Source organism: Hevea brasiliensis, chromosome 2 (genome assembly GCF_030052815.1).
Source record: "Hevea brasiliensis isolate MT/VB/25A 57/8 chromosome 2, ASM3005281v1, whole genome shotgun sequence".
NCBI classification, from domain to species: domain Eukaryota; kingdom Viridiplantae; phylum Streptophyta; class Magnoliopsida; order Malpighiales; family Euphorbiaceae; genus Hevea; species Hevea brasiliensis.
In genome coordinates, this window is record NC_079494.1 from 122,860,866 (window position 1) to 122,888,077 (window position 27,212).

At 34.2% G+C, this 27,212-nt stretch overlaps 4 protein-coding genes across 4 annotated transcripts; 1 reads left to right on the plus strand and 3 right to left on the minus strand.

Moving 5' to 3' along the window:
- Nucleotides 1-10: 10 nt before the first annotated feature.
- Nucleotides 11-9,410, minus strand: LOC110637734 (phospholipase D beta 2). The gene is made up of 10 exons (XM_021788042.2): nucleotides 7,273-9,410; nucleotides 6,683-6,799; nucleotides 3,074-3,268; nucleotides 2,600-2,851; nucleotides 2,403-2,471; nucleotides 2,130-2,277; nucleotides 1,858-2,006; nucleotides 1,380-1,550; nucleotides 860-1,057; nucleotides 11-599 (listed from the first exon to the last, which is right to left on the minus strand). The coding sequence occupies exons 1-10, from the start codon at nucleotides 8,980-8,982 to the stop codon at nucleotides 306-308; spliced, it is 3,303 nt and encodes a 1,100-aa protein (XP_021643734.2). The 5' UTR covers nucleotides 8,983-9,410; the 3' UTR covers nucleotides 11-305.
- A 659-nt stretch (nucleotides 9,411-10,069) lies between these two features.
- LOC110637727 (subtilisin-like protease SBT1.1) lies at nucleotides 10,070-12,853 on the minus strand. Its single transcript, XM_021788030.2, has 2 exons — nucleotides 12,697-12,853; nucleotides 10,070-12,537 (listed from the first exon to the last, which is right to left on the minus strand). Exons 1-2 carry the CDS (start codon nucleotides 12,845-12,847, stop codon nucleotides 10,214-10,216), a joined length of 2,475 nt encoding a protein of 824 aa, XP_021643722.2. The 5' UTR covers nucleotides 12,848-12,853; the 3' UTR covers nucleotides 10,070-10,213.
- A 1,698-nt stretch (nucleotides 12,854-14,551) lies between these two features.
- On the minus strand, nucleotides 14,552-18,325 carry LOC110637731 (subtilisin-like protease SBT4.14). Its single transcript, XM_058142397.1, has 11 exons — nucleotides 18,049-18,325; nucleotides 17,842-17,933; nucleotides 17,657-17,754; nucleotides 17,398-17,541; nucleotides 17,208-17,313; nucleotides 16,467-16,980; nucleotides 16,238-16,335; nucleotides 15,926-16,150; nucleotides 15,719-15,827; nucleotides 15,422-15,635; nucleotides 14,552-15,324 (listed from the first exon to the last, which is right to left on the minus strand). Exons 1-11 carry the CDS (start codon nucleotides 18,133-18,135, stop codon nucleotides 14,786-14,788), a joined length of 2,226 nt encoding a protein of 741 aa, XP_057998380.1. The 5' UTR covers nucleotides 18,136-18,325; the 3' UTR covers nucleotides 14,552-14,785.
- A 4,620-nt stretch (nucleotides 18,326-22,945) lies between these two features.
- On the plus strand, nucleotides 22,946-26,692 carry LOC110637725 (CRS2-associated factor 1, mitochondrial). Its single transcript, XM_021788027.2, has 5 exons — nucleotides 22,946-23,635; nucleotides 24,559-24,686; nucleotides 24,929-25,154; nucleotides 25,236-25,363; nucleotides 26,017-26,692. The coding sequence occupies exons 1-5, from the start codon at nucleotides 23,083-23,085 to the stop codon at nucleotides 26,155-26,157; spliced, it is 1,176 nt and encodes a 391-aa protein (XP_021643719.2). The 5' UTR covers nucleotides 22,946-23,082; the 3' UTR covers nucleotides 26,158-26,692.
- Nucleotides 26,693-27,212: the final 520 nt, after the last annotated feature.

Here is a 27,212-nt window from a genome sequence, read left to right on the forward strand (position 1 = left end):
ACAAACTTGGAGGTAAAAAAATTCTTTAATTCTTTATCTTGTTATTGTATGTATACAAAAATATACAAGAACAATCTCATCTTCACAGGTCCTTGAACACATGATAAGATTTTTATCTTTTTTCTTTTTTTGATAAGCAACTCATAATAAGAATTACTACCTCGAAGCGTGAATGTCAATGCGAATGCCAATAGGGAGGAGGGAGTGTGTGTGTTGTTGGTCTTGAACAGGTTCAGATAGAAGGCATATCTCGAAATTGTGCTTCTATTAAACTCTTGTGGCTTCGGCGTCTAACCCTTTTCTATTTAGATGGTCAGATTCTCTTGAATGGCAAGAAATGAACCCACTATATTTCCGCCCACATCAGGGAAAGTTTCACATCCAGGAATAGGCTTCACTTTACCTTTCCTATCGACTTCAACTGGGTATTTTAGTAGGTGCCCTCTCATCTCTGTAACCTCATCAGCTCTATATTGTCTCCAGTTCATCTCCCCCAGTGTCCTAATTCTTCTAACACATTCAAGACTCTCTGGTTGTGTGAAGCAGTCCTCAATAGCTCCAACATGCTCTGCCCATAGTGACATCCTATATCCATATATCTATGAAGTACAAATTTGCAAACAAACAGCAAGTCAGTTGCATAATTGAAGAAACTGTAGTATTTCACAAAGCAACGATAATTAGCATAGGATAAAGATAAGTTGTGTCCCCATTCTGGGAACTTTTGGGATCATTAAATCCTAGAACTTGCATGTTATATGTATGTATATACATATATATATATATATATATAAGAAATGACATCTTCGGTTGAATTTTAGGAACTCAAAAAAGAACAATATTATTTGATCAAGGCTACCTGTCCATGTGGATTAGAATGTTTTCTTGCCCAGGTATGATTAGGCTGATATGCTCCCATTGCAATTTCAGTGTCTCTTGTGCCCTCCAATGAACGCTGGTTTATGTTTGCAGATCCCAATATTACATACTCATCATCCACTATCATCCCTTTTGAATGGACATAAATCATGAATCGCCGGCTTTTTTGACTGAGTGCCTGGTAATGTAAACATTATAGCAGTCATTCGCAAGTATGCAGTGAAAAGAGGAGAGAGCAACAATTGATATATATATATTCGATGGTTTTTGTATGAGCCAATGATTCGATCTCACACAGAAGCAAATAGGTACCAAAAATGCATCCACACTTGAAAATCAATTCATCTATAAGAAAGAAGCATCCAAGTGTGAAGTTTTCACTACATATTCTCATGCTTAGAGGAACCCTCCTTGGACTGGGATGTTTCTCACGTTGGCAGAGCAAGAGCTCCCAAAATCATGGTCGAAAGAAAAAATGTCAGTTTCAGGAATTAACATACCTGAGGAGTGTTTGCAGCAGTGGGACTGCTCGAAGTGTCATTCGTGTCTGTGAACTCACGATTACCAAGACAGAAGAAGTTCAAATAATCCTGAGGTGAGAACACATTCTCAAGTCCAACCTCCTCTAAAGCCTTCAAAATTGTCTCATACATCATTTGCATAGTTTTATGCTGCAGCAATTCATAAATTTCCCAGATTAACAAAATGAATTTCTCATCACTGGAACTCATAAAAACCACAAGTACTAAACTTTAACACGGTCAATGACATAAATTCCCCAGTAGGGATTCATATGCCTCAGCACTACATAATTAGTTAATTGATCATCAACTTTCCTCAAAAGAAACACCTTTATTTGGTAAATTAGCTCCTGCAGATAACACTTATGGCAGCAACAACAACAATAATACTAGCAATAGAACATAGTTTTATTTTTTTATTTTTAATTTCAATTGGTAGTTTAGCAGCAGTCCCCACCTGCCAAAATAGAATCCTTTGTGTAGCAGCACCTGTTGGAACACCCTCTGGCCACATTGGAATAATAATATAGGCGGCGAATCTCTCATTTGCTCTGATTTTATCAGCAATCTTCAGAGCAATTTCCATTGGAATTAAATTATTAGCACCTACAAGATGGCATGATAAAGCTCATGTTTTTCCATATCAAATAGAAAGTTCGGAAGTTGAGATGCCACCTACAAAGACATGAATATTCAAATCATTTTAAAACAAAGAATAAATATCCTCACCTAAATCTTTATATGAACTCCAGTTGAATGAGGAGCCAATGAAATATTGGTTCTCTATATAAATAAAATGCTGGGCAGCACGAATGGCCTTCACATAGGCTGTATGTATGCTCATGTCAATAAGGACATTCTTCCCACACACCAGGTTCTGCAAAAATGAACATACAATCAACATCCACATGCAACTACGTTTTTTGGGCACAATAACATACACAGGCTAAAACAGAAATGAGAAAATCATTTACGGCATTACCGAATATTATCTGATCTCACCTTGCTTGTGGCATCTTTGGGATCCTTTGGGAAGCGTTTAACAGAATTTGAATCTATTGAACGAAAAATCTGCAATGCAAAAAGGTAGGAAAATGTCTATCATGGCAAAAGAAATTTTGAACCTAAAGAACAAAACCAACAAGCATCCCACCTCAGCCTTGACTGGAAGTCACAGTTTAGACTTTCAACAAAATTACCTGAATATGCCAAGCTTCAGGATCATTCTCACCAACAGAAGGAGCATCAAGAACTCCTACAATATCTGGAATTCTTTCAATCCTGAGCAGAGCATCATCGTATGACATTTTTAGTTTTTTAATCCCATGAGGCTTTGCAGCCTTGAACCAGCGCTCCTCAAAGTTGGTTAGGACATCATATGCTGCAGGGCCATCAATTCTACAGTGCAAATCATGCCATGGCTCTCTAGGGCAACCAGAAACATTATTACCCTAATTGGGTAATACAATTACGTGGTTAATAAAGAGAAAACATATTTCATTTTTTTTTAAGAAAAAGCAACCACCATTAATGCTCTATCAATATTATCCCTTAAGTTTCCCTCATCACATTTGCTTCTTATGTCTATCATAATATGTTAAATAATAGTTTACCACAGCACAATACACTTAATCACAATTGTGTACTGAGATAGGTAAAATTTAAGAGCTTACTGTGAAAGTGGGGTTGTGATAGTCGTCCTTATGCACTGTTTGCAGTGTCCTAAATAAAGGGTGATGCGGAGTATCATATCTTCCATCACATAAATCAAGTCCACCAACAAAAGCTATGATTTTTCTTCTGTTATTGCCTGCATCAGCATCTACAATCACAGTTTTCTGATGGTGCGTATATATGGTTCCAACTTCCTGATATTTAAAGAGTGAGAGTAAAATTATTGAGAATTTCCAGTTTCTACATCAAAATTCTAATAAAATAAAATAAAAAGTGCAAATAAAATAAAATAAAATAAGAGCTTCTTAGCATATATGATTGATGGAGTGCCTGCTGTTTCACTTTCTTATACCAAAATGAACTTCGTAAGACATAAGAAAAAAAATACCATTGCTAAGTTTACAAATATGAACATAATGGTGAAAAACAAGAAGTAGAGATAATTATCTTCATTACTGATTTGCTAACCAGCATTGCCAAAAAAGTTATGATTAAGTTCAGTATTTCCTAGAAAATAAAATGTGAAAACATTGGTATAGTATTAGTAAAGCTGTGAAAAGAGTAGGAGGTAGAATTATACTAGTAAAACTAGTACTAGAAGGAGAAACAATAAATATAGTTAGTACTTATGCCCGCAAATAGGACTAGATAGTGAGAGTAAAAAAAAAGTTTTAAAAAGATATGGATGATCTAATGCAAAATATACCGAATGAAGAGAATGTTTTCATCAATGAAGATTTGAATGTATATGTAGGAAATGATAGACAAGGTTATGAGAATGTTCATGGGGGTTTTGATTTTGATAGCCGAAATGATGGGGGAAAAGCATCCTGGATTTTGCTATGGCGTACGACCTAATACTAGTAAAACCTACTTTATAACAAAGGAGTCGCATTTAGTGACTTTCAAAAGTGGACAACGTAAAAGCCAAATTGACTTCCTCTTAACAAGGAAGACAAATAGAGCTCTACACAAAGATTGCAAGGTTATTCCAGAAGAGGCTTTAATAAGTCAACATCAGTTAGTGGTCTTGGATGTCAAGTTTATGAACAATTCAAGTAAGACTAAAAGAAATATTGTAGCTCGAACAAAGTGGTAGGAGTTCAAAAGAGTAAACAAGTGAAGTTCAAAAATGAGCTTCTCAAGTCTGAAGCATGAAAGCTGGATGTGGAGGCCAATGGTATGTGGATACAGATGGAATTAAAGATTAGAGAAGTAGCTAGAAAAGTACTTGGAGAGTCTAGAGGACATGGACCACCCTCAAAAGAGAGATGGTGGTGGAATGAGAAAGTACAAAAGGCAATAAAGAGAAAAAGGGAATAGTATAAGAAATTACCTAAGTGTAATAATAATCAGGCTTATGAACAGTACAAGATAGCAAAGAAAGAGGCAAAAAAATGGTTAGTCAAGTAAGAGCGCAGACCTTTGAAAAGTTATATGAGAAACTTAGAACTCAAAAAAGGGAGAAATATATCCATGGATCAGCAACGAGAAGAGAAAAGAAATGTCAAGGTCTCAATCAACTTAGGTGCATTAAGAATAAAGAAGGAAAAGTATTGGTGAAAAATTAGTACATTAAAGAAAGATAGAGAAATTGTTTTGATGATCTCTTTAATAATAGTCAAAGTGGTAAAAGCGTAAATATAGACTACAAAGAAATAAAAAAGAATGTGAATTACACTAGAAAGATTAGATCTTCAGAAATAAAAGAAACACTTAAGAGAATGAAAGTGGGTAAAGCCTGTGGACTCGATGGAATACTAATTGAAGTGTGGAAGTGTTTGGGCGATGTGGGAGTGGCATGGTTAACTAAATTATTTAATAAGATTCTAAACTCAAAGAAAATGCCTAAAATATTGAGGAATATTTTAGTACTTATTTTTTAAAAATAAGGGAGACATATAGAGTTGCTCAAACTATAAGGAAATTAAACTCATGAGCCATACTACGAAGTTATGGGAGAGAGTTGTGGAACATCGACTACATCATGACACTTCTATCTCTCCCAATCAATTTGGCTTCATGCCCAGTCGTTTAACTATGGAAGCAATCTTTCTCATTAGAAACTTGATGGAGATATATAGAGATGTGAAGAAAGATCTACATATGATTTTTATCGATTTGGAAAAAACTTATGATAGTGTTCTAAGAGATGTCTTATGGAGAGTGTTAGAACAAAAGAGAGTATCTATTAGGTACATGCAAGTGTCAAAAGATATGTATGAAGGAACAACTACTATTGTGCGCACAGTGGAAGGAGACACAAGAGACTTTCCTATGTTAGTTGGATTACACCAAGATTCAGCTGTGAGCCCTTACCTTTTTACATTAGTTTTAGATGAATTGGCAAAACACATACAAGAAAGTATCCCTTGGTGCATAATATTTGCGGATGATATAGTTCTGATAGATGAGACGCGAAAAGGAATCAATAGAAAGTTAGAGTTTTGAAGAAGTATTCTAGAGTTAAAGGGCTTTAAATTAAGTAGAACGAAGATAGAATACATGCATTACAAGTTCAGTGAAGACCCAACTAGTTATAGGGAAGGAATTAGTTTGGATGGAGTAGTATTGCCCTAAAGTAATTAATTTAAATATCTCGGTTTAATCCTTTAAGTAGATGGGGGATGTGAGAAGGATGTCAGTCATAGGATTAAAGCTGGATAGTTGAAGTGGAGACGTGCTACGGGAGTTGTATGTGATCGCAAGATTCCCAATAAGTTGAAAAGAAAATTTTACCGTACAGTCATACGACTGGCCATGTTATATGGTAGTGAGTGTTGGGCAATAAAGGAGCGTATGTGTCTAAGATGAGAGTTGCGGAGATGAGAATGTTAGGGTGAATAAGTGGCCATACTAGACTAGATAAAGTCCATAATGAGAGTATTAGAGAAAAGGTAAGAGTGGTGCCAATTGAGGATAAGTTAAGAGAAATGAGATTGAGGTAGTTTGGGCATGTGAAGCGTAGACATACGAAGGCTCCAATTAGACAAGTAGAGCACATTGGGTTAGAGGATAGAAAGAAAAGGAGTAGACCTAAATTGACTTGGAGGAGAGTAGTACAACATGAGCTAGAAGCATTATACATTTCCGAGGATTTAACCCAAAATCATTTAGAATGGAGAAAGAGAATCCATATAGTCGACCCCAATAAATTTTTAAGATAAAAATTTAGTTGAGTTGAATTGAGTTATATTACTTTACCCATAAATTTTTTTTTTTTTGTTGAAAAAGGTTATTAAACCATGGAAGCGATAATGATCATACAAGCTTACTGATCCCATACCATGTAGGAAGTTTAGTGTATCTTTGTTTAGGATTTTAGATTATAAAGGCAGTAAGGATTTGTAGAGATCAGAAGTCAACTAATTATACTGAACAAAAAAAGCTTACCTCCAATAATTGCATTCATTAAAAAAATGTCAAATTGAAATTATGATGTTTAAGCACCTAATTTAGTTTGAAGGATTATGCAACGTAAGAGGCTTCATTATGCAAATTTTTTGACAGGTTCAACATATCAAGAAGAACGAAAATTCTCAAGCATTATCATAGCTACGAAAATTCTGCTTCAAGCATTATCATAGCTCCAATTTCAGTTTTTTTACCCTTTGCTTGACCCAGCTATGTCTTTTTCCAGCAATGCGAGGACAGAGAAGCACTTGCACTGATGAGTTTTTGAAAAAACTGCGCGTTTCCTCATCATGGGTTGCCATGATTCCATCCTGCATTGGTTAATTTTAAAAAGTTTCAGCAGAAAAATTATGTACTTTCAAATTAAAAGTGCCAAATAATAAATAGAGTAATTTAAGAAAAACTTTCTGGGGAAACATCAATACAAAAAATCAGAATTCATGTATTAATAGAAGATACAATGAATATGGAGCTCTGCCTCCAGAAGCCCACATAAACCACTTAAAAATGCATAGAGCATAAAGCATACAAAAAAATACGCCAAATGCACAGTAGTCAATACATTTAACAAAGATAATAACAATCCCTCAGTTTTCTTGAAATCCAGAAATCAAATTACAGCCTTGTGTTCATTGTGTTGAAACTAAACTAGGCAGGCCGATAATATATTACATAGATTGTGAAGAATAAAAGAGCAACCCAATAATACTTCCAAGCACAACCATGGAATACAATAACAGCACACAACTGGAATTACACAATTATATACAGAAAAAATTCTTACTGTTTTATATCCAAAGATACTCCTTGAAGTAGGGTCATCCCAGACAAGAAGCAGCACTCTTACTCCTTCCTGGGACTTGGACCTCAGCAGATCCCCCAATGTGATATTTGATGGATCACCAGCATCTCGAATCAGTTTAACATTGTGCCATACTGACCACCCTGTAATGTAAATTAAACGCCTGGCATGTCGTATCGCATCAAAGATGTCACGCCAACATTTCCCATGCACATAAGACAACCCATGATCAAGTTTCAAACTTGGCAGACACCCATCTGGAACATGGGCATCTTGATAAAGAGTCACAGTTCCACCTTTCCTAAGAGGAAAATATGTGCCTGGTACTCCTTGATAATCAGGACCTGCACCCACGCCTTGATGGTAAATGCTCAGTTTCTCCATCTGGGTGTATTGAATTGAAATTTTCAATACAGCTCCAGGTTTACATGGTTTGCCACTGCTATTCAAAATAGGGTAAACTCCCTCCACTCTATCCCCTGAATATATTTGTTCAACCGGAATGGCAACAACTCCTATCAATTGTGAACCCACAAAATCACTGTCTTTAACTAAAAAGTGCACTTCAGCTGCATAATGTGCAACGGGAACATAAAAATGTTGCATCCAAACAGGATCTTCGCTATTGCTAATAACAAAAGTTCTCCCAATTACAGCACCAGCTACTGAAATTGAAACGTATGGATCGCTGGTAATCTTGCGGCTCATTTGCCCTTCGATCTTGCTTCCTATATTTCCTGGCAATCTAGCAAACATATCACCCAGTGTCTTGTGAAACATGTCCATGTTTGGAAGGTTCTTCGCCTCATAAACACATATATCCAAATCCCCATGTAAAAGGAAAACCCGCAAAGATCCTTTATTATTCTGCCAAGGCACAATCTGCGTACTCTGGCTATGCCGTGAATCGCTAAAGGAACTTGAATGGGCATAAACAGAGGCAGAATAATAACCGGAAGAATCAGCCCGTCCCAAATATGCCCCCTCGTAATTACTTGAAAATGAGTCATTAGGATAACCATAAAAGTCTTGTCTGTCATGCCCAAAACTCAAACTATGAAGACTAACAGGGGAATCAGGCAGTGGTGGCACTGAGGGTGCTGGTGGGGAAGCAGGAGCAGAAGGGCGATTATTGTCAGTCAAATGCATATTGCTCATCAGATCATCCAAAGGTGGGTACGCAGAAGAGTGAGAATTGGCGGTATCACTATGAGTATCATGATTTATCGATGACGCAGTTCCCAAAGGAAGGCAACTTTCATGTCTTTGATGAGTGGAAAAGGAGGATCCTTGTGGGGTGCTATCATGGCCCGATTGAAGCTGATGAGGATACTGAGATACATTGTAATTGAAACTGCCATGATGTGTAAGGGATGGTGTATGAGAACCATGTGGAATTGGAGATGGAGCGTATGGATATGGATAGGGAACAGACCCAGAATGTTGCTGATAATAGTCTAAAGGGCCTGAATGATTCGTTGAATGCGGCGGTTGTTGCGGTGGTGGCGGTGGTGGTGATGGTGATGCGTAGGCAGGTGGTGGATACGCATAAGGGTATGGATATGGAGCAGGAGGGTGGCATGAATCTGAACTCGGAGGAGGTGGATAAGCATAATTTGGAGGAGGATGACGATAAGGGTATGGGTAGGGATTATTGTATGGGTACGAAGATGAAGACCCATAATTCTCCATTTAAGAATTAGACAGAAAAATCTTGTGTTTGCTTAAAATGGAAATCAAATGAAAGACTGTTCATAACAAAATCTACATAGAAAGATACCAAATGACTGATTTTTTTCTTCTTCTTCTTCTTCTTAATGGGTTTCAAGAAAGAAAAACAACAAACGGAGGAGAAAGTATCAAACTTTTATAAGAAAAAAAAAAAAAAGGAAAACAATCACCTTGTGGAATTGAATTGAGTGATAAAACAAGAAGAAATAGGCAAATAGCTGTTCCTGGAACCTCCAAAGAAGAAGAAACAAAGTCGTCTCATCCCCGGTCGGGTGCGATGTTATTCTCGTTAACAACGTGTGACCAGACTGGCTTTTCTAAGCTGTCATTCTTTTCCCAAAACAATTTAAGCCGCGTTGGAAAATATCATTGGATTGAAATATGAAAAGCCACCTAAATCCATTTTTTTTATTATCATTTTATGGATTATTGTTTCAACTTTCACAACGATACGCAAACTCATTTTAGCTTTTCTTTTTCATTGTTATTTATCTCATAAAATTAATATTATAATATTGTCAACATTTTACGTTGAAATGTCATCATAATTAAGATTTAAATTTAAAATTTAATAATTTTAAAGCTGACTCTTATACTATTCAATTAAAGCTTTAAAATTATTTCCCTAACATTGCATTTCACCAGGGAGTTCCAATCCTTACACTTTGTTAAGCTAAGTTGAGAATGTTTTAGAACTAGTCTTGTGGAATTATAAATTACCGAGCAGTTTTGACAAGGGTGATGAATAATGATGTTTCCTTTGTGGTGACACAGTGTACAGTTTTCATTAGATTCAAAAAAATCTTCTTCATGACATAATAGCAAAGCTTTAATTATTTCTATATATTGTCAATTCTCATCAAGCATTTAAACTATTATTACCTTTACCTTCATCTCCTAGACTTAATTTCCCCTGTATCAGCACCCACCCACCATTTTCTGATGTTTTATATTGGCTTCTTTCGCTTTCCAAGTCTTTTGACTTGGATTTGGTCAAAGGAAAAGTAAGCCATTGTTTTCACAAACGTTTAAATGCAAAATGCACATCAAAAATAAATAACACCTGAACCTGATGTTCAAGTACATAAAAATTGAAGCTGCAAACAATTTCTGCATTATTACACAGGATTTGAATTGGGAAATGTCCAAGTCTCTTCTTTTTCTGCACCTACGTATTGTGACAACCCCAAAACTACTGCCAGGTTACTGCTATGGGACTTCTGACCTTGTACTTGTCTGAAACCCAATCTATAGATCCAAAAGAGTAACTCACCCTGGCATCTCTTTCTCTCAACCCAACAAAAGTTACATTGTAACTCAGTTCCTCTCCCAATTTTTGGAAACTCAAATTCTTAGGCTGAACAGTTGTTGATACCCCATTGGGTTCCTGGACTTGTACTGCGTAAGTACTCGGTGATGTCCCTACATTTGTCACGGTTCTCTTGTATGTCTTGCTGATATTTTTAGCATTACCTTCAAAATTCACAGCAAAAGAAGGGTAATTCAGGTCACCAGGCTGAAGAAGTGTATTGTTAGGACAGCTGAAACTCTTCCTTGACACTAGAGCTACTTGAGAAGATGTATAATTCAGGCTGCACAGATAGAGTAGATAGTCCGCTGTGGTGATATTGTATATTAGCCCTGGATCAGAAGCACTCTCGGGGTTGACATGCCCTGAACCAAATGCGAAAGGTGTTGCTGATGCAGAGTTATTGGCTCCAAAATCAGCAATTGGAGCATTGTTGTTGTCTAGAACATAAGCTGAGGTCATTAGGGCTGATTTGATTACTGATGGGGACCAATCTTTGTGGACTGACTTGAGTAGTGCAGCTACGCCACTAACATGTGGGCATGACATTGATGTTCCTGAAATTATATTGAACGACACACTCCTCTTGTCGCTCTTGAGTAGAGATGGGCTACTTAAAGGTGGCCAAGCGGCTAAAATGTTCAACCCCGGTGCAGTTACATCCGGCTTTATCACATCTGGTGCTACTGAACTAGGCCCTCTGGATGAGAATGCAGCCATTGCTGGTGCACGATTACCATATGTTGTTCCTCTGAAAGTAATAGAAGCAGTAGGTCTTTTAGTAGAGTTGACATACTTTTTTATGGCTCTACCTGCTGAAGCTCCTAAAGAGGTGGCTGGCAAGACGTGGGCGTCAGCCAAATGCTCTTCACCTTGACCCTCGGTGTTGATTAGTAGCATTCCTGCTCCTCCTGCCAATTTCACTTGTTCTCCCTTGGCGGTTCGGCCGTTCATTCCTTTCTCACAGACAACAATTTTGCCTCTTACTAGCTTCTTGTTGAGTGACCCACTAATGCAAAACTTAGCTGATTGGCCACCTGCAGTTTCTCCATATGCGATTGGCAATTGCTTGGTTGCTTTGCCAGGATACAGAGATGATCCAGTAAAAGTTTCTCCATTTCCAAGTTTGACGGTTGTTGGAAAGCTTCGATCAGTGTAGCTAGCAGCAACCGTCATGATCCAGGGTGCGGTGTTGCCTACAGTTGAGGTAGATGGACCAGAATTACCGGCAGAGCAAGAAACAAAGACCCCATTTTGGGTTGCCCCAAATGAGGCTATAGCAAGGTTATCAGAATAAAACGGCTTGTCGGTACCGCCCAAAGAGAGGGACAGCACATCAACACCATCAGCAACAGCTTGGTCTATAGCCGCCAATAAATCAGTGTTGGTGCAACCTAAAGACCAGCAGACTTTATAGACGGCAATTCTTGCTGTATACTTCATTCCAGCTGCAAAGCCATTTGCCAAGCCAAAAAAGCTTGCATTGTTTACAAGGTTTCCAGCAGCGGTTGATGCAGTGTGTGTTCCGTGGCCTTGTGAATCCCGAGGGGATCGGTAATCAACTGTTTCATTGATCCTTCCTATAATGGACTCGTAGCCTTTTAAGAAGGCTCTTGCACCAATGATCTTCTTGTTGCAATTTGATGGTGAAAACTTTGTGCCATTCTCGCATGCGCCTTTCCATCTAGAAGGCAGTGCAGATAAGCCCTTGTCCTTGAAACTAACATGCTCTGGCCAGATTCCAGTATCAAGAATGCCAACTATCACATCCGAAGCCAAGTTTTGAGCATTCCAAAGGCCTTTACCACTTTGAAGTCCAAGAAACTGAGGAGTGTATGTGGTGTGGAGAGTTAGCATTTCGTCAGGAATGGCAGAGAGAAAACCATTGATTTTGCTCAAGGCTTGGACTTGTTCTTTAGAGAACTTCCCAGCAAAACCAGAAAAGGCTGTTTCATAGACATAAAGAAGATGAGGAGAAGCTGTTTCTTCTTCTTCTTCTTCTTCTTCTTCTTCTTCTTGAGATGAGAATTCGTTGACAGAATTGATCACAGCTTCGTACCATTGTTTGGAACTTCCTGGAGAATGATATGAGGCTGGGATCTTGGTTTTGTCCATATGAATTACATATGTTTGTTTGTCAATTGAAGCAGTTGACAATGTAGCCATTAAGGCCAGCAACAACAAGCATATCCTCCAGATCATCCTCGCTGTAAATTCCAAAAAAAAAATATTAGAAAAAATAATGCATGTAAACAGAAAAGTTTAGTTACTTCAAAAACAAATCCACGTTAATGATAGCTAATCATATCTAAAATTAAGTAATAAAGAATAGACACAGGTAGAGAAGGTGGATCCTGTATAAGTACCTTTCCCTGTGCCTGAATCCAAGAGAAGAATGCAGCAGCAGGATGAAGAATGAGCAGTACTTGAAGGGTATCTTATTATATAGGGAATTGAAAGAAATTTAAAGAGTTGATAACCAGAATTTAGTGTGCTAAATTGCTGATTAATTATCATCCCTACTTTCCCTTTTTTATTTTTCGTTGGAAGGTGCATGCCTTGATATGATTTAAAGTGCAAGGAGGGTTCACTTTTCTGTGAGAGAGACTTTTTTAGTGCTCCTATTATATTTAATAATTAGTCAATTCCACGAGTTGCAAAAAGGTGGGTGGGTGGTGGGACATGCCTATATCTCCCTAAACAGAGCTTGGAGGGCTTTGACAATTAGATTTCCCATTCCCATATAAAATTTAGCGAGAAAATTGCACTAGCTAGTACTGCTCTGGATTTTTTCAAGAAATAGTAAATATTTCTGATAGAGAAAGTTGAGTTAATATCATGAAAGTGCTTTTAATGAAAGTGCTTTTAGTTGGCACTTTCAATGGTGCTAAAGGCCGCATTAATTGGAATGGACTATCTTTTCATCGTGGAACAGATTAAAATTGTTCTAGATTTTTAACGTTGACGAGTTTCTCTAAAATTATAATTCATATGCTTAGACCAATGTCTGCTATGATCATATGGTCTTCCTTCATCTTCCAGGCTTAGGTTCCCGTCTCCTTAGTGCTTGAGGATACAGAGTTACGAGTTAGATCCTGTTCAAGTAAGGTCATGAACATGATTTTTAATTAACATATAATTTAGTTGTTTCTTTTCACATTTTTACGGAAAAAGAGTAATCAATTGGTAGGTATAGCAAGACAGAAGCACTAGTATGAGAGAATTAAAAGACCTGAAGCACTGAAGAATATTTTTGAAAGAGGAGAAACCTTGCAATAATGGCTCTCATGACATGCTTTGTTGGTGGGGGGATGCATGATGGTGGGTTTGGCTTTGAGCATTTGTTCTGGAATTTCATGCCTTATTTTGCTTTTGCTGTAAGGGAAATGGTGCATGTAAGCCAAAAAAAATGAAATTCAATTGGGACCAATACCATAGATATACTGCAATCAAATGGATCACTTAATGATCATTCCATCCGGCCTTAATAATTTCTAAGTGTGTGAGTCACTGAGTCATGAGGGTCTTATAACTGTATATGTTCTTTTCTTGGAGTCCATTTCAAGATATGCCTGGGAGGAGAAATCAAATTGTTATGCCCACTGGAGAGAGTGGAATGGAAGTAGTTGAGCACATGCCAATGAATCAAATGTATCAACTAACTTTTATTGAGGTTTTAAATGTTATAAAAATGAAAACAATATTTCTAATAAATTAATTAAATCTTGATATTTTTAAGAAAATTAATTCCGAAATAAAGAAAGCTGTTAAGAAGTTATATAAATGTCTGTTTTTATCATTATTTGATTCCATTAATAATATATATATATATATATATATATATATATATATATATATGACATTATAAATCAGATGTAGCCAAACAAATTTTCCCAGACACTGACATGCTTCCCATTGAAGTTTGATCTTTTTCGATTCTTGCCTTGGAAGCTCTCTATCCCAATTTCCTTTTTTTTTTTGTTGGTTAATTACTTTATTCTTAAGATCAAACAGGCTGGGCCTTAGTCACCAGGCTCTATCCTAAGAAGAAAACCCAGGCCCATTCAGAAAAACATTGGACCGCCTAATCTAAGTCAGTAGTTAACATCTTACAAGCATCTGTGACTCTCTGCAATGCACAAGACGAATAATAAATGGCGATTTGAGGCGTAGCTCAAGAAGAACAGTACTGAAGATTATTATAATTGTTTGGAATTATAATTTATTTATAGACTAAATTAATTAGAACACTTTTTATTATTTATATTTATTTATAATTATATAAATATAAAAATATCTACTTAAGAATTTCTCACATAATTTAGCAAGCAACATCAACTTAACGTAATCATAGAGAATTAGAGATCACAAACCCACACCAGCAAGCGTTACTATATAATGCATTTAAGCTTATTTCATCTTTTTTAGTTGCTCTGTATGTTTTCCCTTTAATTTCTATTCCAATGGTTTGAACACGACAATCGGGCTCCTTACAATGTGACGAGGGCTTTTCCATGCAAGCGAACCAGACGCCATTTGTCCACTTGAGATGGGTTTTGCCTTAACCACGACCGTGAAGCTCCTCTTTTGTAAGGCACGAGAGAAGGAGAGACTCCTGGGGTTTACTGTGATTTTCACCCCTTTAGGAGCCTTAATAGTGGCATTGTAGATAGAAGGAGAAGGACCCACATTGGTTACCGTCCGTCGAAAAATTCCGATGCTTGTCTCCCGGTCATTTTTGGCATTAAGTTGCATGGTGGGATAGTTAAGAGCATCATAGCCAATTCCAGGAAGCATTGAGGAGCAATTTATTTTTAAGCCAATTAAAACAGCCAATTTTGATCCAGGGTAGCCTTCGTGACATAGGAACTGGATATAAGACATTTCATCCATGTCATAGACTAAGCCAGGGCTTCTAGCTTTAGTTGGATTTAATTGACCAGCACCATAGGCAAATTCTGCGTCGCTGTTAGCTCTCACACTCATAGGTTTTGCTTGACACAGATTTCATGGAATTGTAAGGCCATTATGGAGATGATCAGCATCCAAAATCAGAGATATGAAGGAACAGAAAGCTATATATGGAATTACCTGTGGTCAGAATGGCAGATTTGATTGCTGCTGGTGTCCAATTTGGGTGGAATGACTTTACATAGGCAGCTACCCCAGCAACATGGGGACAGGCCATTGAAGTCCCAGACATAAGTATGAATTTTGAATACTGAGTGTCTCCTTTTCGCCCTGTGAGTGATCTCAGAGGAGTGTAAGATGCCAAAATGTCAATGCCTGGTGCTGCAACGTCAGGCTGAATTATTTTAAATGATCAGCAAACAGTGTTTAGACATTCAATAAATAATAACTAGCATGGCTTACTTGCACAATCAATACCTTGAGGAGATGCTCTGATAGCGGATTTGGTCCCCGAGATGAAAACGAAGCAATAAACGGTGCAGGGACTTTTACTTCGTGGGATCTGTATATCACTGCTGATGCTGATCTGCAGCAAACAGAATAAACCCATTTTTTCATAATTCACCATTCTTTTTCACACATTTCAAATTCGTATGACAGGATCAGGACAAGCTCATCCGTTACCTAGTGGAATGTATATAATTATTGATGGTATTACCAACAGTGACATTGACCACTGTCCCTGGTGTCATGAAAATTTGGGCAGCGTCAAGATATTGCTCACTTTCAACAATAGCTCCTAACCCACCAAGTCCTTTAACCACAGAATCAGAACCCCACGCTTGTAGCTCGCAATAAATAAGCTTTCCCTTCACCTTTTTAGGGTCCATTGATCCATCCATACAAAACCTGCAGTATAATTTCGTATTAATTTTATTTTCCTTGCTAAAATTTATCAACTTCCATTGCAAAATACCTTGATGAATAAATGAGTACCTTGCGCTGTCCTTGCTCTCAGAGTTCTTAGCTACATCAGCTCCACTAACAATAGGGTATGGTTTCTGCTTTGGTTCAAATGCGTTCACCCCAATCCCCTGTGTACTCAAGTAGACTCGGATTATAGAATGGCAAATTTTTTTTAACTTCAGAACAAGGCTTTTTAAGGTTTTTTGTCATGTTAATTATTTCGAATTATTTATCTTAAAAGTGATAATGTAGGACTTACCGAGAAATTCTTCCCATTACCCAACTCAACTTTGCTCCTAAACTGCCTATCAATGCCGCTAGCAGCCACGGTTAAGACCCAGGGTGCATGGTTCGCCACAGTACCTGAAGTTGGTCCATCATTCCCAGCAGAGGCCACTGTAATAATACCCTTCCTCATGGCATGAAATGCACCTATTGCCAATGTATCCGATACATAATCCTTAGTCATTCCACCAATTGATATTGAGATAACATCAACACCATCAGTTATGGCAGCTTCAAATGCTGCAAGTATGTCCATATCCGAGCAACCTGAGCTGGCCCAACATACTTTGTACATGGCCACTCTGGCAGCTGGCACTGCACCACGAGCATCACCTCTTGCTAGACCAAAAAGGCTTGCACCAGGAACTTGGTTGCCTGCTACGGTTGATGATGTGTGAGTCCCATGGCCATCCACGTCGATGGGTGATAAGATATCGTTGGGGTCTGGATTGCGATCGAGCTTGAAGTGCCGAGCTCCTATAATTTTCCTTTAAGAACCCAGATAAAGTGGACAGAAAGAAAGAACCCATGAGATTAAGCTATTCGTCCTTTTTCTTTTTTATTTTTAATCTTACTTTTTTAGTGACTATGAAAGATTGAAGAAAGTATGAAAAACTGTGTTTAATACAGGTTGTATATATGTCCTAAAGTGCATGCCTTTCCATTTTTTTGTTACATCCCTGGAAATTTTACAATAAAAAGGAGAAAATTTTACTTGTTGCATCCTGAGAAATTAGCGAAATGCCCACAAGTGCCTTTCCATTTCTTGGGTAGAGGACCAAAGCCATCGTCCTTGAAGCTCTCGGATTCCGGGTTGATCCCTGCAGGCACATGTACCAATTGACTTTGTAAAACAAAATTAATAATTGAGTACAATAGCAAAACAGATATATTCAACTATATACCTGTATCCAGTAGACCCACAACTATGTTTCCCTCCGTTTTCAACTTTCTTTGTGCTGTGTTAGGAAGTCCAATAAAATCCCATGATTTGGTAGTGTGGAGTTTGTGATACTGATTTGGGAACACAGAAAGAACTTGGTCGTGTCCTGAACAATTACAGCAAGCAACAACAACCCGCCAATAATCTCAGAAGGAATTTCTTCAATCCAAAAAATTGCAATTATCCATTAATAAAACAAGGAAACATATGATTTCACATACGTGATAACTTGTTGGCTTCAGCTTTAGATAGCTTGGCTGCAAATGCATTAAAGCTCTTTGTATAGCTGTACACGACAGACTCCTTGGCATCACGATCGCTGTGTCACATAAAAACAGGTAAATCGAAAGCATCATCTGGATATTACAGAGAGGGGAACAAAAATGGTTTCAGTTAGTAAACCTGCCTTCTCTTCACGGATAAGAGGATATCCATATGTGTTTGGACTGCGGAGACATGGTTCAGTGGATCATCTCCAAGATAGACAATGTAGAATTCCTGTTAATTGAACGACAATCACTACTATTATTGTATCTTTCCCCTGAAAAATATTGGCATTCAAAAACAGTTAAATATATAGCTAGAGATACTATAATAAGAAGATCTAAGACACCTTTCCTTCTCCAGTTGCAGCAACAAGCCCTGTCAAGGTCAAGATCAAGATGAGAGGGAAAGAATGGATAAATTTTTCTCTCGACATGATAGCAGGATCAATGGTTTGGTGCCAAACTATATCCAGAGCTATATTTATATATGTCTGTGTAAGCTTCTTGTGTATCAATAGCAACAATTCAAGAAAAGTTTCAAAAGGGATAAGAACACAGAAAACGTGTACTTAACATCTTAAGTTTTAGTTGATTGAGGTATGCAGTTAGAAACCTTTAAAGAAAACAAAAATTGCTCTAGTCAATGTCATTGATGGCCTAAGATTGCTTCTTCTGGTGGAACTATGTTGAACATTTTTTCCCTTTCAGTACATATGTCTTCTACTTCCACTGTCGTCTGTAGTGCTTTGTGACAAGTAAGTTAGTCCATGTGAGGTCCATGGTTATTGGCAGAAAGGGACAATATTTATGATGAACACTATTATGCTTATCTTTTAATCACTAAGATTTGTGGAGGAGACTATATTCAATTTCTAATCCAATAGTCAAATAGTGGAGAAAGATTATTATCCATTATCAATTTGAAAGGTGTCTATGAATTTGCTGCGTTAATGGGCACAATGGCAATTGAAAAAAAGTTTTTACAGACCTTCTATGGGCATTGTCAAATTTGAAGGAGAAGTTGCTTCAACATAAAAACCCAATAACATCACAACCCCTTTTCCTTAAATTTCAATTTAAGCAATTCAAGGTTTTTCAATACCTAAGAATATGATCCAGAATAGCTTAAAAGTTTCCTGAATAGGTACCTTAATACAATTGGGTTTCCTTGTCTTAGTGGATGGCAACAGGGCGAATCAAAATAAAAATCGCTCTTTCATCGTTGTCTCACATAATAAATAGGAACTTTCTTATCGGAGTGCCGATCGAAATAAGTTTATCTGTATGAAATTTTTTTTTATAAAATTATAATATTTAAATATATAAAGACGCAAAACTCTCTCTATCTCTACTCTACATAATATCAAAAGAGAAATATAATTAAAATAATAATAGTAATAATAATCAAGGTGAGACAGACTGGATGATGGTTAGAAACAATTTTCATCCATACTTAAAAGATTTTATTCCACTCCGTGACCAAAATATGTTAATGCTTGTCATCTTAATTAGCCATCGATCTTAAACAAATATGAACTTGGATAAACAAAAAATAAATAAAGTCGTTGCTTTTTATTTTTTACTCTTGTGTTAAGCTCTACCATTGAATTACCAGTGAAATGATTTAATGTCTCTTTTCATATTGAAATTTATTTTTTCAATATATATATATATATGTCCTTTTATTAGGTTTTTACTTTCCAAATAAGGAATAATGGTAAGCATCTTTGTCCAACCAAAATCATCTTTTACTTGACCGCCAAAGTAATTAAGTAATTTTTTTTAAAAAAAAGATAGCGATTTACTTCTAAGCAAAATATTACTATGAGGGATGTCATTGGTGGGTATAACTATGGTTCAGTTTGGATTTAATTTAATATTAAAATTAAATCAAAACTAGTAATTTCATTAAAATTTTAATTTATTTTAAAAAATTAAAAATTTAATCATTAAATTAAAATTAATGATTTTATTCGAAATCAAACCGATGATCGCCCTTAATTATTGGCATTGTCCACTTTTTCCTTTGTCATTAAGAAGGGGTGCTTGCATATTCAATGGTTAAAATATCTAAAATTAGCATAATATTCGTGCTATTTAAGGTGGCATATATATATATATAAATAAAGTAGGAAGATTTTTTTTTAGTGTTATCATATGATATTTTAAAAAGAGAAATATATATATATTTTTTTAATTTTGTTATGTAGTGTTTATCATATAAAAATTATTATATTTTATACTTACTGTTATTATTAATTTTTTATGCTAAATATTTAATTTTATTTTTATTTAATTCATTTTTTAATTTTTTTAAATATTTTATTATTATATTGTTACCATAATTTTCATGACTAAATAATTAAATAATAAATTAATAAATAACATCATGTAATTTTCCTAATTATAAGTTATTAATTACATAATTATATATATATATAAATTATAAATTTTTTAATTATTAAACTTTAATACTATAATAAGTAGCTATTATTATTATTATTATTATTATTATTATTATTATTATTATTATTATTACCTAAATAATGTTTGGTATAAATGAATTTCATAAAATTTTGTGAAATTCATTTGTAATTTTAAAATTTTAGTGCTTAATTTAAATGAAAATTTATTTGAAATTTTTAATAATACATTCTATATAATTAATTATAACTAAATCAAATTCCATCAAAATTGATAAAATTTGCAAATGAATTATAAACTTAAAATCATATATATTTCAAGTGACAAAATTATTCTCTTATTATATATCATTTTATTTTATTTTTTTTATCCCAAACATAAAATTCATTTCATTTACAATAAATTTTATATTTAATATAAAATACACCAAATAAAAAAATTCATTTGTAAATGAATTCTGATTCATTTATAAAGAAATAAATTTTAGCATAGAATTGAACCAAACAGAATATTATAAAACTCAATTTAATTAGAAATAAGAAAAAAATAAGAGTTAATTAAATTAATTTATTAATTATACCCAATAAATACATATGCTAACTTTATATATGTTTCATTTTTACTTATTGATAAAGAGGTGTTCTTGATTTTTATAAAACAAATTCAAGAAGAGATAAGATTTTAAATTTATTATATTTATGCTAAATGTCAAATTTTAATTAAATTTATTGGTGATAATTTTTTTCAGTTTTTCCTAAACAGTTGTAATATAACTATTATATAATTTAATTTTCTAAATATAATTTTTAATTAATTTGATATTTTAATTTTAAATAATAAAAAAATATTAATTACTAAATATAATTATCCTTTATTATTAGATTCCTAATTTTTAATTTAAAAACTTTAATGATAGTAAAATTAAAACCTATATTTATTTTGAAGGAAAATCAAAATCGTTTACTATAATATTTTAAACACGTTTACTCAATTAAATTTAATATTTAATTGCTAATGCTTTGCCAACCCAATACGATTAATTTTAAAAATCAATAAATATTATCATGACTCTCCGATTATTGTTATAACTGAAAAATTATAATTTTTAATTAAAAATATTATCATGAATATTATCACAATTTTTAATTAAAAATATTCTACTAAACAATTTCTTTTAAAGTAGACGTAGATCTTAATTTCACTGCTACTGATATTTTTAAATTAAAAATTATGAAACTTCATGATGAATGATAATTATATTTAGTAATTAATACTTTTTTATTGTTTAAATTTGAAATATCAAATTAATTAATTAATGATTATATTTAGAAAATTAAATTATATAATAATTATATATTACAATTATTTAGTAAATACATAAAAATTACAATGAGTAAATTTAATTGAAAATTGCTACTTATCATAAATGTGATATATTTAAAATCTTATTTCTTTTTAAAAAATTTGGACCACTTTTTCATCAATAAGCGCAAATAAAATATATATATAAAATTAACATATGTATTTATTGAATAATAATAATAATAATAATAACTTATTATAGTATTAAAGTGTAATAATTAAATAATTTATAACTTGTATATAAATAATTAGAAAACTAATAATTTAATCGTAATTTAAAGCAATTATATAATTAACTAATAAAAATAAAAAGAATTTAATAAAATTACTTGACATATATATATATATATATAATTTAAAATTTTTTAAAAATAATAATAAAAAAATATAATATGATTAATATTAATTAATAATGTTAATTATTTATTAATTATACTATAAAAATTATTAAAAAATAATGAAAATTAAATATTAATATAAATTTCTTATTTACCATAATTATGAAAATAAAATATTTTATTTTCCATAATTCATTATAGATATAACATTCAATATATATATAATTGAAAATATATCTTTATTTTTTTTATAGATAAAAATATATCTTTATTAAATGCATATTAAATATAAAAAAATGAGAAAGGACAAAATATTTAACTCTATAATACTACTTTAATATTATAATTTTAAATTATTTTATTAATTTTAAGATATATACTTTTTAAATTTGTATGATTAAATGAGATAATTAAAAATTTAATAATTATTAAATAAAAAATTTATAAAATTATTGAAATATATCTAATATTTTTAATTAATTAACTATGAAAATTATAATAATAGTGATAATAATAAAAATATTTAAAAAGAGAATTAAATATTTAATATAAAAAAATAATTATTATAAATATAATAATTTTTATATGATGAATATTACATAATGAGATATGTTGACATAATAAATTTTCTTTTAAAATGTCATATAATAATATCAAATGAAAATCTTCTCCTTTATATATATATATATATATATATATATATATATATATATATATATTGTAAAAATAATTAATTAAATTATATATTTTTCTCATTAAAAAAATAACTGTGGAGACAATCAATGAATTAAATCAATTAATTACTCAGGCTCAACTGGAGTGGGGCCGGTTTAACTTTTGAACCAAATTGAATTATACTGATTTAAATTGATTTAAAGCCAGTTAAAATGGTATTTTTTTTTTCTCCAAAATGGTGATTATTTAAACTGTGATTAAATTAGATTAGAATAGAATTGGACCCAACGATTTAAATTTGAGCAGAAATCCAAAATTTTATTCAAAAAATAAAAAATTTTTAAAAATTGAAACCATTAATTTTGATAAAGTAGAACCGAATTTAAAACCGTAAAAAATCTTAAAAATCAATTCAAATTTATATCCCCGATGAATCAGAACCAGTTATTTTAGGCCGATCCTGAACGAAAATCGGCTATGCGACCGCCTTGTTTGATTAGCCTTAGCCTGCAGGCTGCAGCAAAACCCCCGCCATTTCATTCCGTTGATAAACCCACAGTGGCCCTTCAACCCTAACCCTTGATGTTACTTCTAGCTCGCATCTCCCTCCAGAAACCACCAATTCCCTCTCCCTCCCTAGCGTTAATCGCTCGTCATCTTTCTACCGCCTCAACCTCTTCAAAACTCCATGACCACTACTCGTTTAAACCCCCACCCTCCCTCTCTCCCGAAATCCCTCAGAAACCTAATCCAACTCCCAGGAAAAAGCGAAAGCCCTTATATCGTCCACCTTCCTCGCTTGACCCGATTGCCACAAAGCTCACCCACTCCGATCTTCCCTTTGATTTCCGGTACAGTTACACGGAGAGCAGCCTGACGGTAAGGCCCATTGGGCTTAGGGAGCCTAAGTACTCGCCATTTGGTCCAGGCCGTTTGGACCGAGTATGGACCGGTGTTTGTGCCCCGGCCGTTGACCCGAAGGTGAAGTCATTGGAAGGGAAGGACTATCCGAATTTGGAGGAGAAGAGGAGGATGATGAGACAGGAAATTCAAGGGGAGCCGCTTAACAACGCTGAGAGGAAGATTCTGGTGGAAAATTGTCAAAGGAATAGAACCAAGAAGCAAATTAACCTCGGTATGAATTTGCTTCTTTTTATTTTTTTGGTGAGAGTTTAAAGGTTTTCGATTGGTAACTATACAATTGTGTTCATTTGATTTGTACGGTGATGTTTCTCTGATCATTGATTGATACGAGAGTGGAATTTAGCAGCCTTGAATTCTTATAAGGCTCCCTTTGGCATCAGGGATTTGGGATAATTATCTGTTTTTGGTTTAAATTACTTGGATACATTCTAAAACATGTAGTCTTTTTCAAAAATATTTTATGGATTTATGATTGTGCTATTCATGAATGTTGATGAAAATCTAGTTAGGGATGAACATCAAATACACACAGAGAAGAGGTACTTTTAATTACACTCTGAAAGCTTTTATTAAACAGTTTTTTCTTCTCTTTCTTTACAAGTCAATCATTATTTATACAAGGTGAATACTCATTCAAATTCTTAGATTTTTAATACTTTACCAAAGACTCTAGGATTCTTAGAAGTTTTCTAGTACAGAACAGGCCACCACTGAAGTATGCCAAATTGTATCTTACCTTGAGTTATTCTTTGTCACTTTGTGCTTGTTATCTATTGGTTCTGCAACCGAGTTCTTTTATCTAAATGTATCTTCTTTACTTTAAAGGGTGGCTTTGGTGTAACCCTGCTTGTGACTTGAAGGTCACAGGTTTGAGCCATGGAAACAACCTCTCTATAAAGTAGGGTAAGACTAACCCTCCCTAGAGCCCACGAGTGTGGAATGCTTCATGCGTTGGGTCACCCTTTTATCTTCTTTACTTTATAGTAGATCATATGAATTTCATATCCATTAGATAGCATCATCCTTACCCCTTGTGCTAAACTCCAATTCAAAAAGTACGGTAGATTTTATGAAATTTTCTCTTATTTTTACTGCTTTTGACATTATATAGCTTTCTGTCATTTATTTTTGTAGGGAGAGATGGTTTAACCCACAATATGCTGAATGATATCCATAATCATTGGAAGCACACTGAAGCAGTCAGGATTAAGTGTCTAGGTGTTCCCACTGTTGACATGAAAAATATATGCACCCAACTTGAGGTATCTTCCTTCCTTCTAATCTGGTGATACTATCCATTTTCATTTCTAGGCATTTTCCATTCAAATAAGTTACTATCATTTTTCTTGTTTATTTGTTCTTTTTGCTTTTTTTGATTTTACATCTCATCTCATGAGTTTGTGCACAATGAACCAATGATACAAAGTGTCACACAAAACAATGTCTACAACTACATTTTTCCTTGTAAGAAAAGTTTCATACTAGTTTTATCTGTCTTTCACAGGATAAAACCTTTGGGAAGATCATCTACAGACATGGTGGTCTATTGGTGTTATATAGAGGCAGGAACTATAATCCTAAGAAAAGGCCTAAAATTCCATTGATGATGTGGAGACCTCATGAACCCATATATCCCAGGCTAATCAAAACTACAATTGATGGCCTGAGCATTGAGGAAACAAAAGAAATGAGGAAGAGAGGACTAACTGTTCCTGCTTTAACAAAACTTGGTAAATGTTTTCTTTCTCTCTTGTTCCCAATACTTACAGTATCTGTTCACTAATTTGCTAGTCATGAATGCTGAAATGCAGCAAAAAATGGTTATTATGGTAGTCTGGTACCCATGGTCAGAGATGCTTTACTCGCCAATGAGCTGGTTCGGATAGACTGCCGGGGCCTTGAGAAGAGTGATTACAAGAAAATAGGCTGCAAACTAAGGGTAAAACTTGGATGCGATTTAATTCTTTGTTTGCATTTCCTAGATTTAAGATTTAAAGGTTCTATGTATTAGATCCTTATATTAGTATCCTACATTGTGTGTGTATATTTGAAATAACTTTCTTATTGAGTATTTATTCAAATAATCTGATATATGATCTTTTTTACAAGGCATATTGAACTTCTAATTGAAGAAGCAATGTAAGTGTAGCACGTTTATTATATAAGTAATTGTTATATCTTCTTCAAGTTAAAAATATTAAGAACCTTTTAGATTCGGAAATGCTATATTTGGCTGTCCTGTTCATTGGGCAGTTTTGGTGCTATTTTTCCTGAAACAGCAATTGTCAAAAGTGTTAAATCATTATGGTCTATGTGCCTTCCGTTGCTTTTCCTTTTGCATGAACCTTGGCTAATCATTCTTAATGGAAAGGGTTATGGGCAAATTCACTTCATTTTCTTATGTTGCCAAGTTTCTTCTATTATGTGAAAAACATATTTTGTATGAACACAATGGCTTGAAAATATGAGGGAGATGTGATTTTCTTTTATCTCATTAATTTTCTTGCTCTTTGTTGATAGCAGATACGGAACTTGATTTCCATCGTGTGCTCTCTTTTCTCATAGTCTTAACAGTTCTGAATATTTTTACAGGACTTGGTTCCATGTATCCTTGTAACATTTGAGAAGGAGCAAATTGTTGTGTGGCGAGGGAAGGATTATAAGCCTGCAGTAGATGAACTCTTGTTTACTGAGAGAAAATTCTTTGATGATCCTGAGAGCAGTGGGGTTTAGATTGAAAGAGAGTTGTAGCTCAGATTAGAGCAGCTGTTAGCAAGAGTACTGCTCTAGCGATGATGAGTAGTTGCTTGCTCCAGTTTCACATGTTTTTGCTGGAGTTGATGCTTGTGTTCTCCAATTTGGAATTTGAACAGATCTAGAGGATGCTCAACAATCGAAGGACTGGAGTGAGCAGTTGCAGTAATAGATACCAGATTGATTCATTATTAATTGTGATTTTTGACCTATTTCTCCCTCTGGTCTTCCACCCAGCAAAAGGAAAAATGAGGGGAACAAAAGAAGTAAAAGAAATTGAAAAATTGAAAGGAATGCTTGTAAACGAGACGGATATATTTGGATTGGATGAATATTGGGGGCCATTGAATTATGGTATAGATTTTGGGAATGATAATGTAATGTTGTGCAGAACACAGCCATTATGGTGTCATGTGTTGGGTGAAAGTTGAGGGCTGGGGTGAGATCTGATCGAAGAAATCTGATTTTGGCATGTGGATCCCCAAATGGAGTCTCGTGACTTGGCTTTGGCTTTTGTGATGGTTTTTTACACCTTGTTTGGATAGGTGGAAAAGTGAGAGGAAGCAAAATAAGTAAGGGAAAATAATTTTGAAAAGTTATTTTTTTTTTGTTTGGATAAGATAAGAAAAATAAAAGAGAGAAATAAAATAAATTTTATTTGTTTTAATTATTTTCTTTCTAAATTAAAAAAAATAAAGAAAAAAATTAGATTTTTGTATTAATTTTTATTTTTTTATTTTTTACTCATTTAAATATAAAATAAAATAAAAAATATATTTCTTCTTTTATTTTCATTCTCTCTCCTAAAATTTATTCAAATGTAGTGTTAGTGTCTGGGCGTCATTGTAGCTGTGGTCATGATGGGTACCGCGTGTAGCGCACGCCCTCCGACCGAAATTTGATGGGGTCCTTGCTTGTTAGTCGTTTTATCTGAAATGACTCCCATTAAGCGGCTTTTCTTTCTGCTGCCGACCTCATTTTTTCGCTAATATTCTGGCAATTCTAAATTTGTTTTATTTTTTTAATTTTAAATA

Bases quoted from the DNA above. Each gene is read 5' to 3' on its own strand.
- LOC110637727 (XM_021788030.2), bottom strand. From the start codon at position 12,847: ATGATAATTAATCAGCAATTTAGCACACTAAATTCTGGTTATCAACTC. The intron at 12,538-12,696 runs GTACTTATACAG...TGGAATTTACAG, and splicing joins GGATTCAGGCACAGGGAAAG to CGAGGATGATCTGGAGGATA.
- LOC110637725 (XM_021788027.2), top strand. From the start codon at position 23,083: ATGTTACTTCTAGCTCGCATCTCCCTCCAGAAACCACCAATTCCCTCT. The intron at 25,155-25,235 runs GTAAATGTTTTC...GCTGAAATGCAG, and splicing joins TCCTGCTTTAACAAAACTTG to CAAAAAATGGTTATTATGGT. The intron at 25,364-26,016 runs GTAAAACTTGGA...ATATTTTTACAG, and splicing joins AAATAGGCTGCAAACTAAGG to GACTTGGTTCCATGTATCCT.
- LOC110637731 (XM_058142397.1), bottom strand. From the start codon at position 18,135: ATGTCGAGAGAAAAATTTATCCATTCTTTCCCTCTCATCTTGATCTTG. The intron at 17,755-17,841 runs GCAGGTTTACTA...TATGTGACACAG, and splicing joins CTCTTATCCGTGAAGAGAAG to CGATCGTGATGCCAAGGAGT. The intron at 15,828-15,925 runs GTAACGGATGAG...TGTTTGCTGCAG, and splicing joins AATTATATACATTCCACTAG to ATCAGCATCAGCAGTGATAT.
- LOC110637734 (XM_021788042.2), bottom strand. From the start codon at position 8,982: ATGGAGAATTATGGGTCTTCATCTTCGTACCCATACAATAATCCCTAC. The intron at 1,551-1,857 runs GTGGGGACTGCT...GAATTGCTGCAG, and splicing joins AAAGGATTCTATTTTGGCAG to CATAAAACTATGCAAATGAT. The intron at 1,058-1,379 runs GTATGTTAATTC...TTACATTACCAG, and splicing joins CTGCTGCAAACACTCCTCAG to GCACTCAGTCAAAAAAGCCG.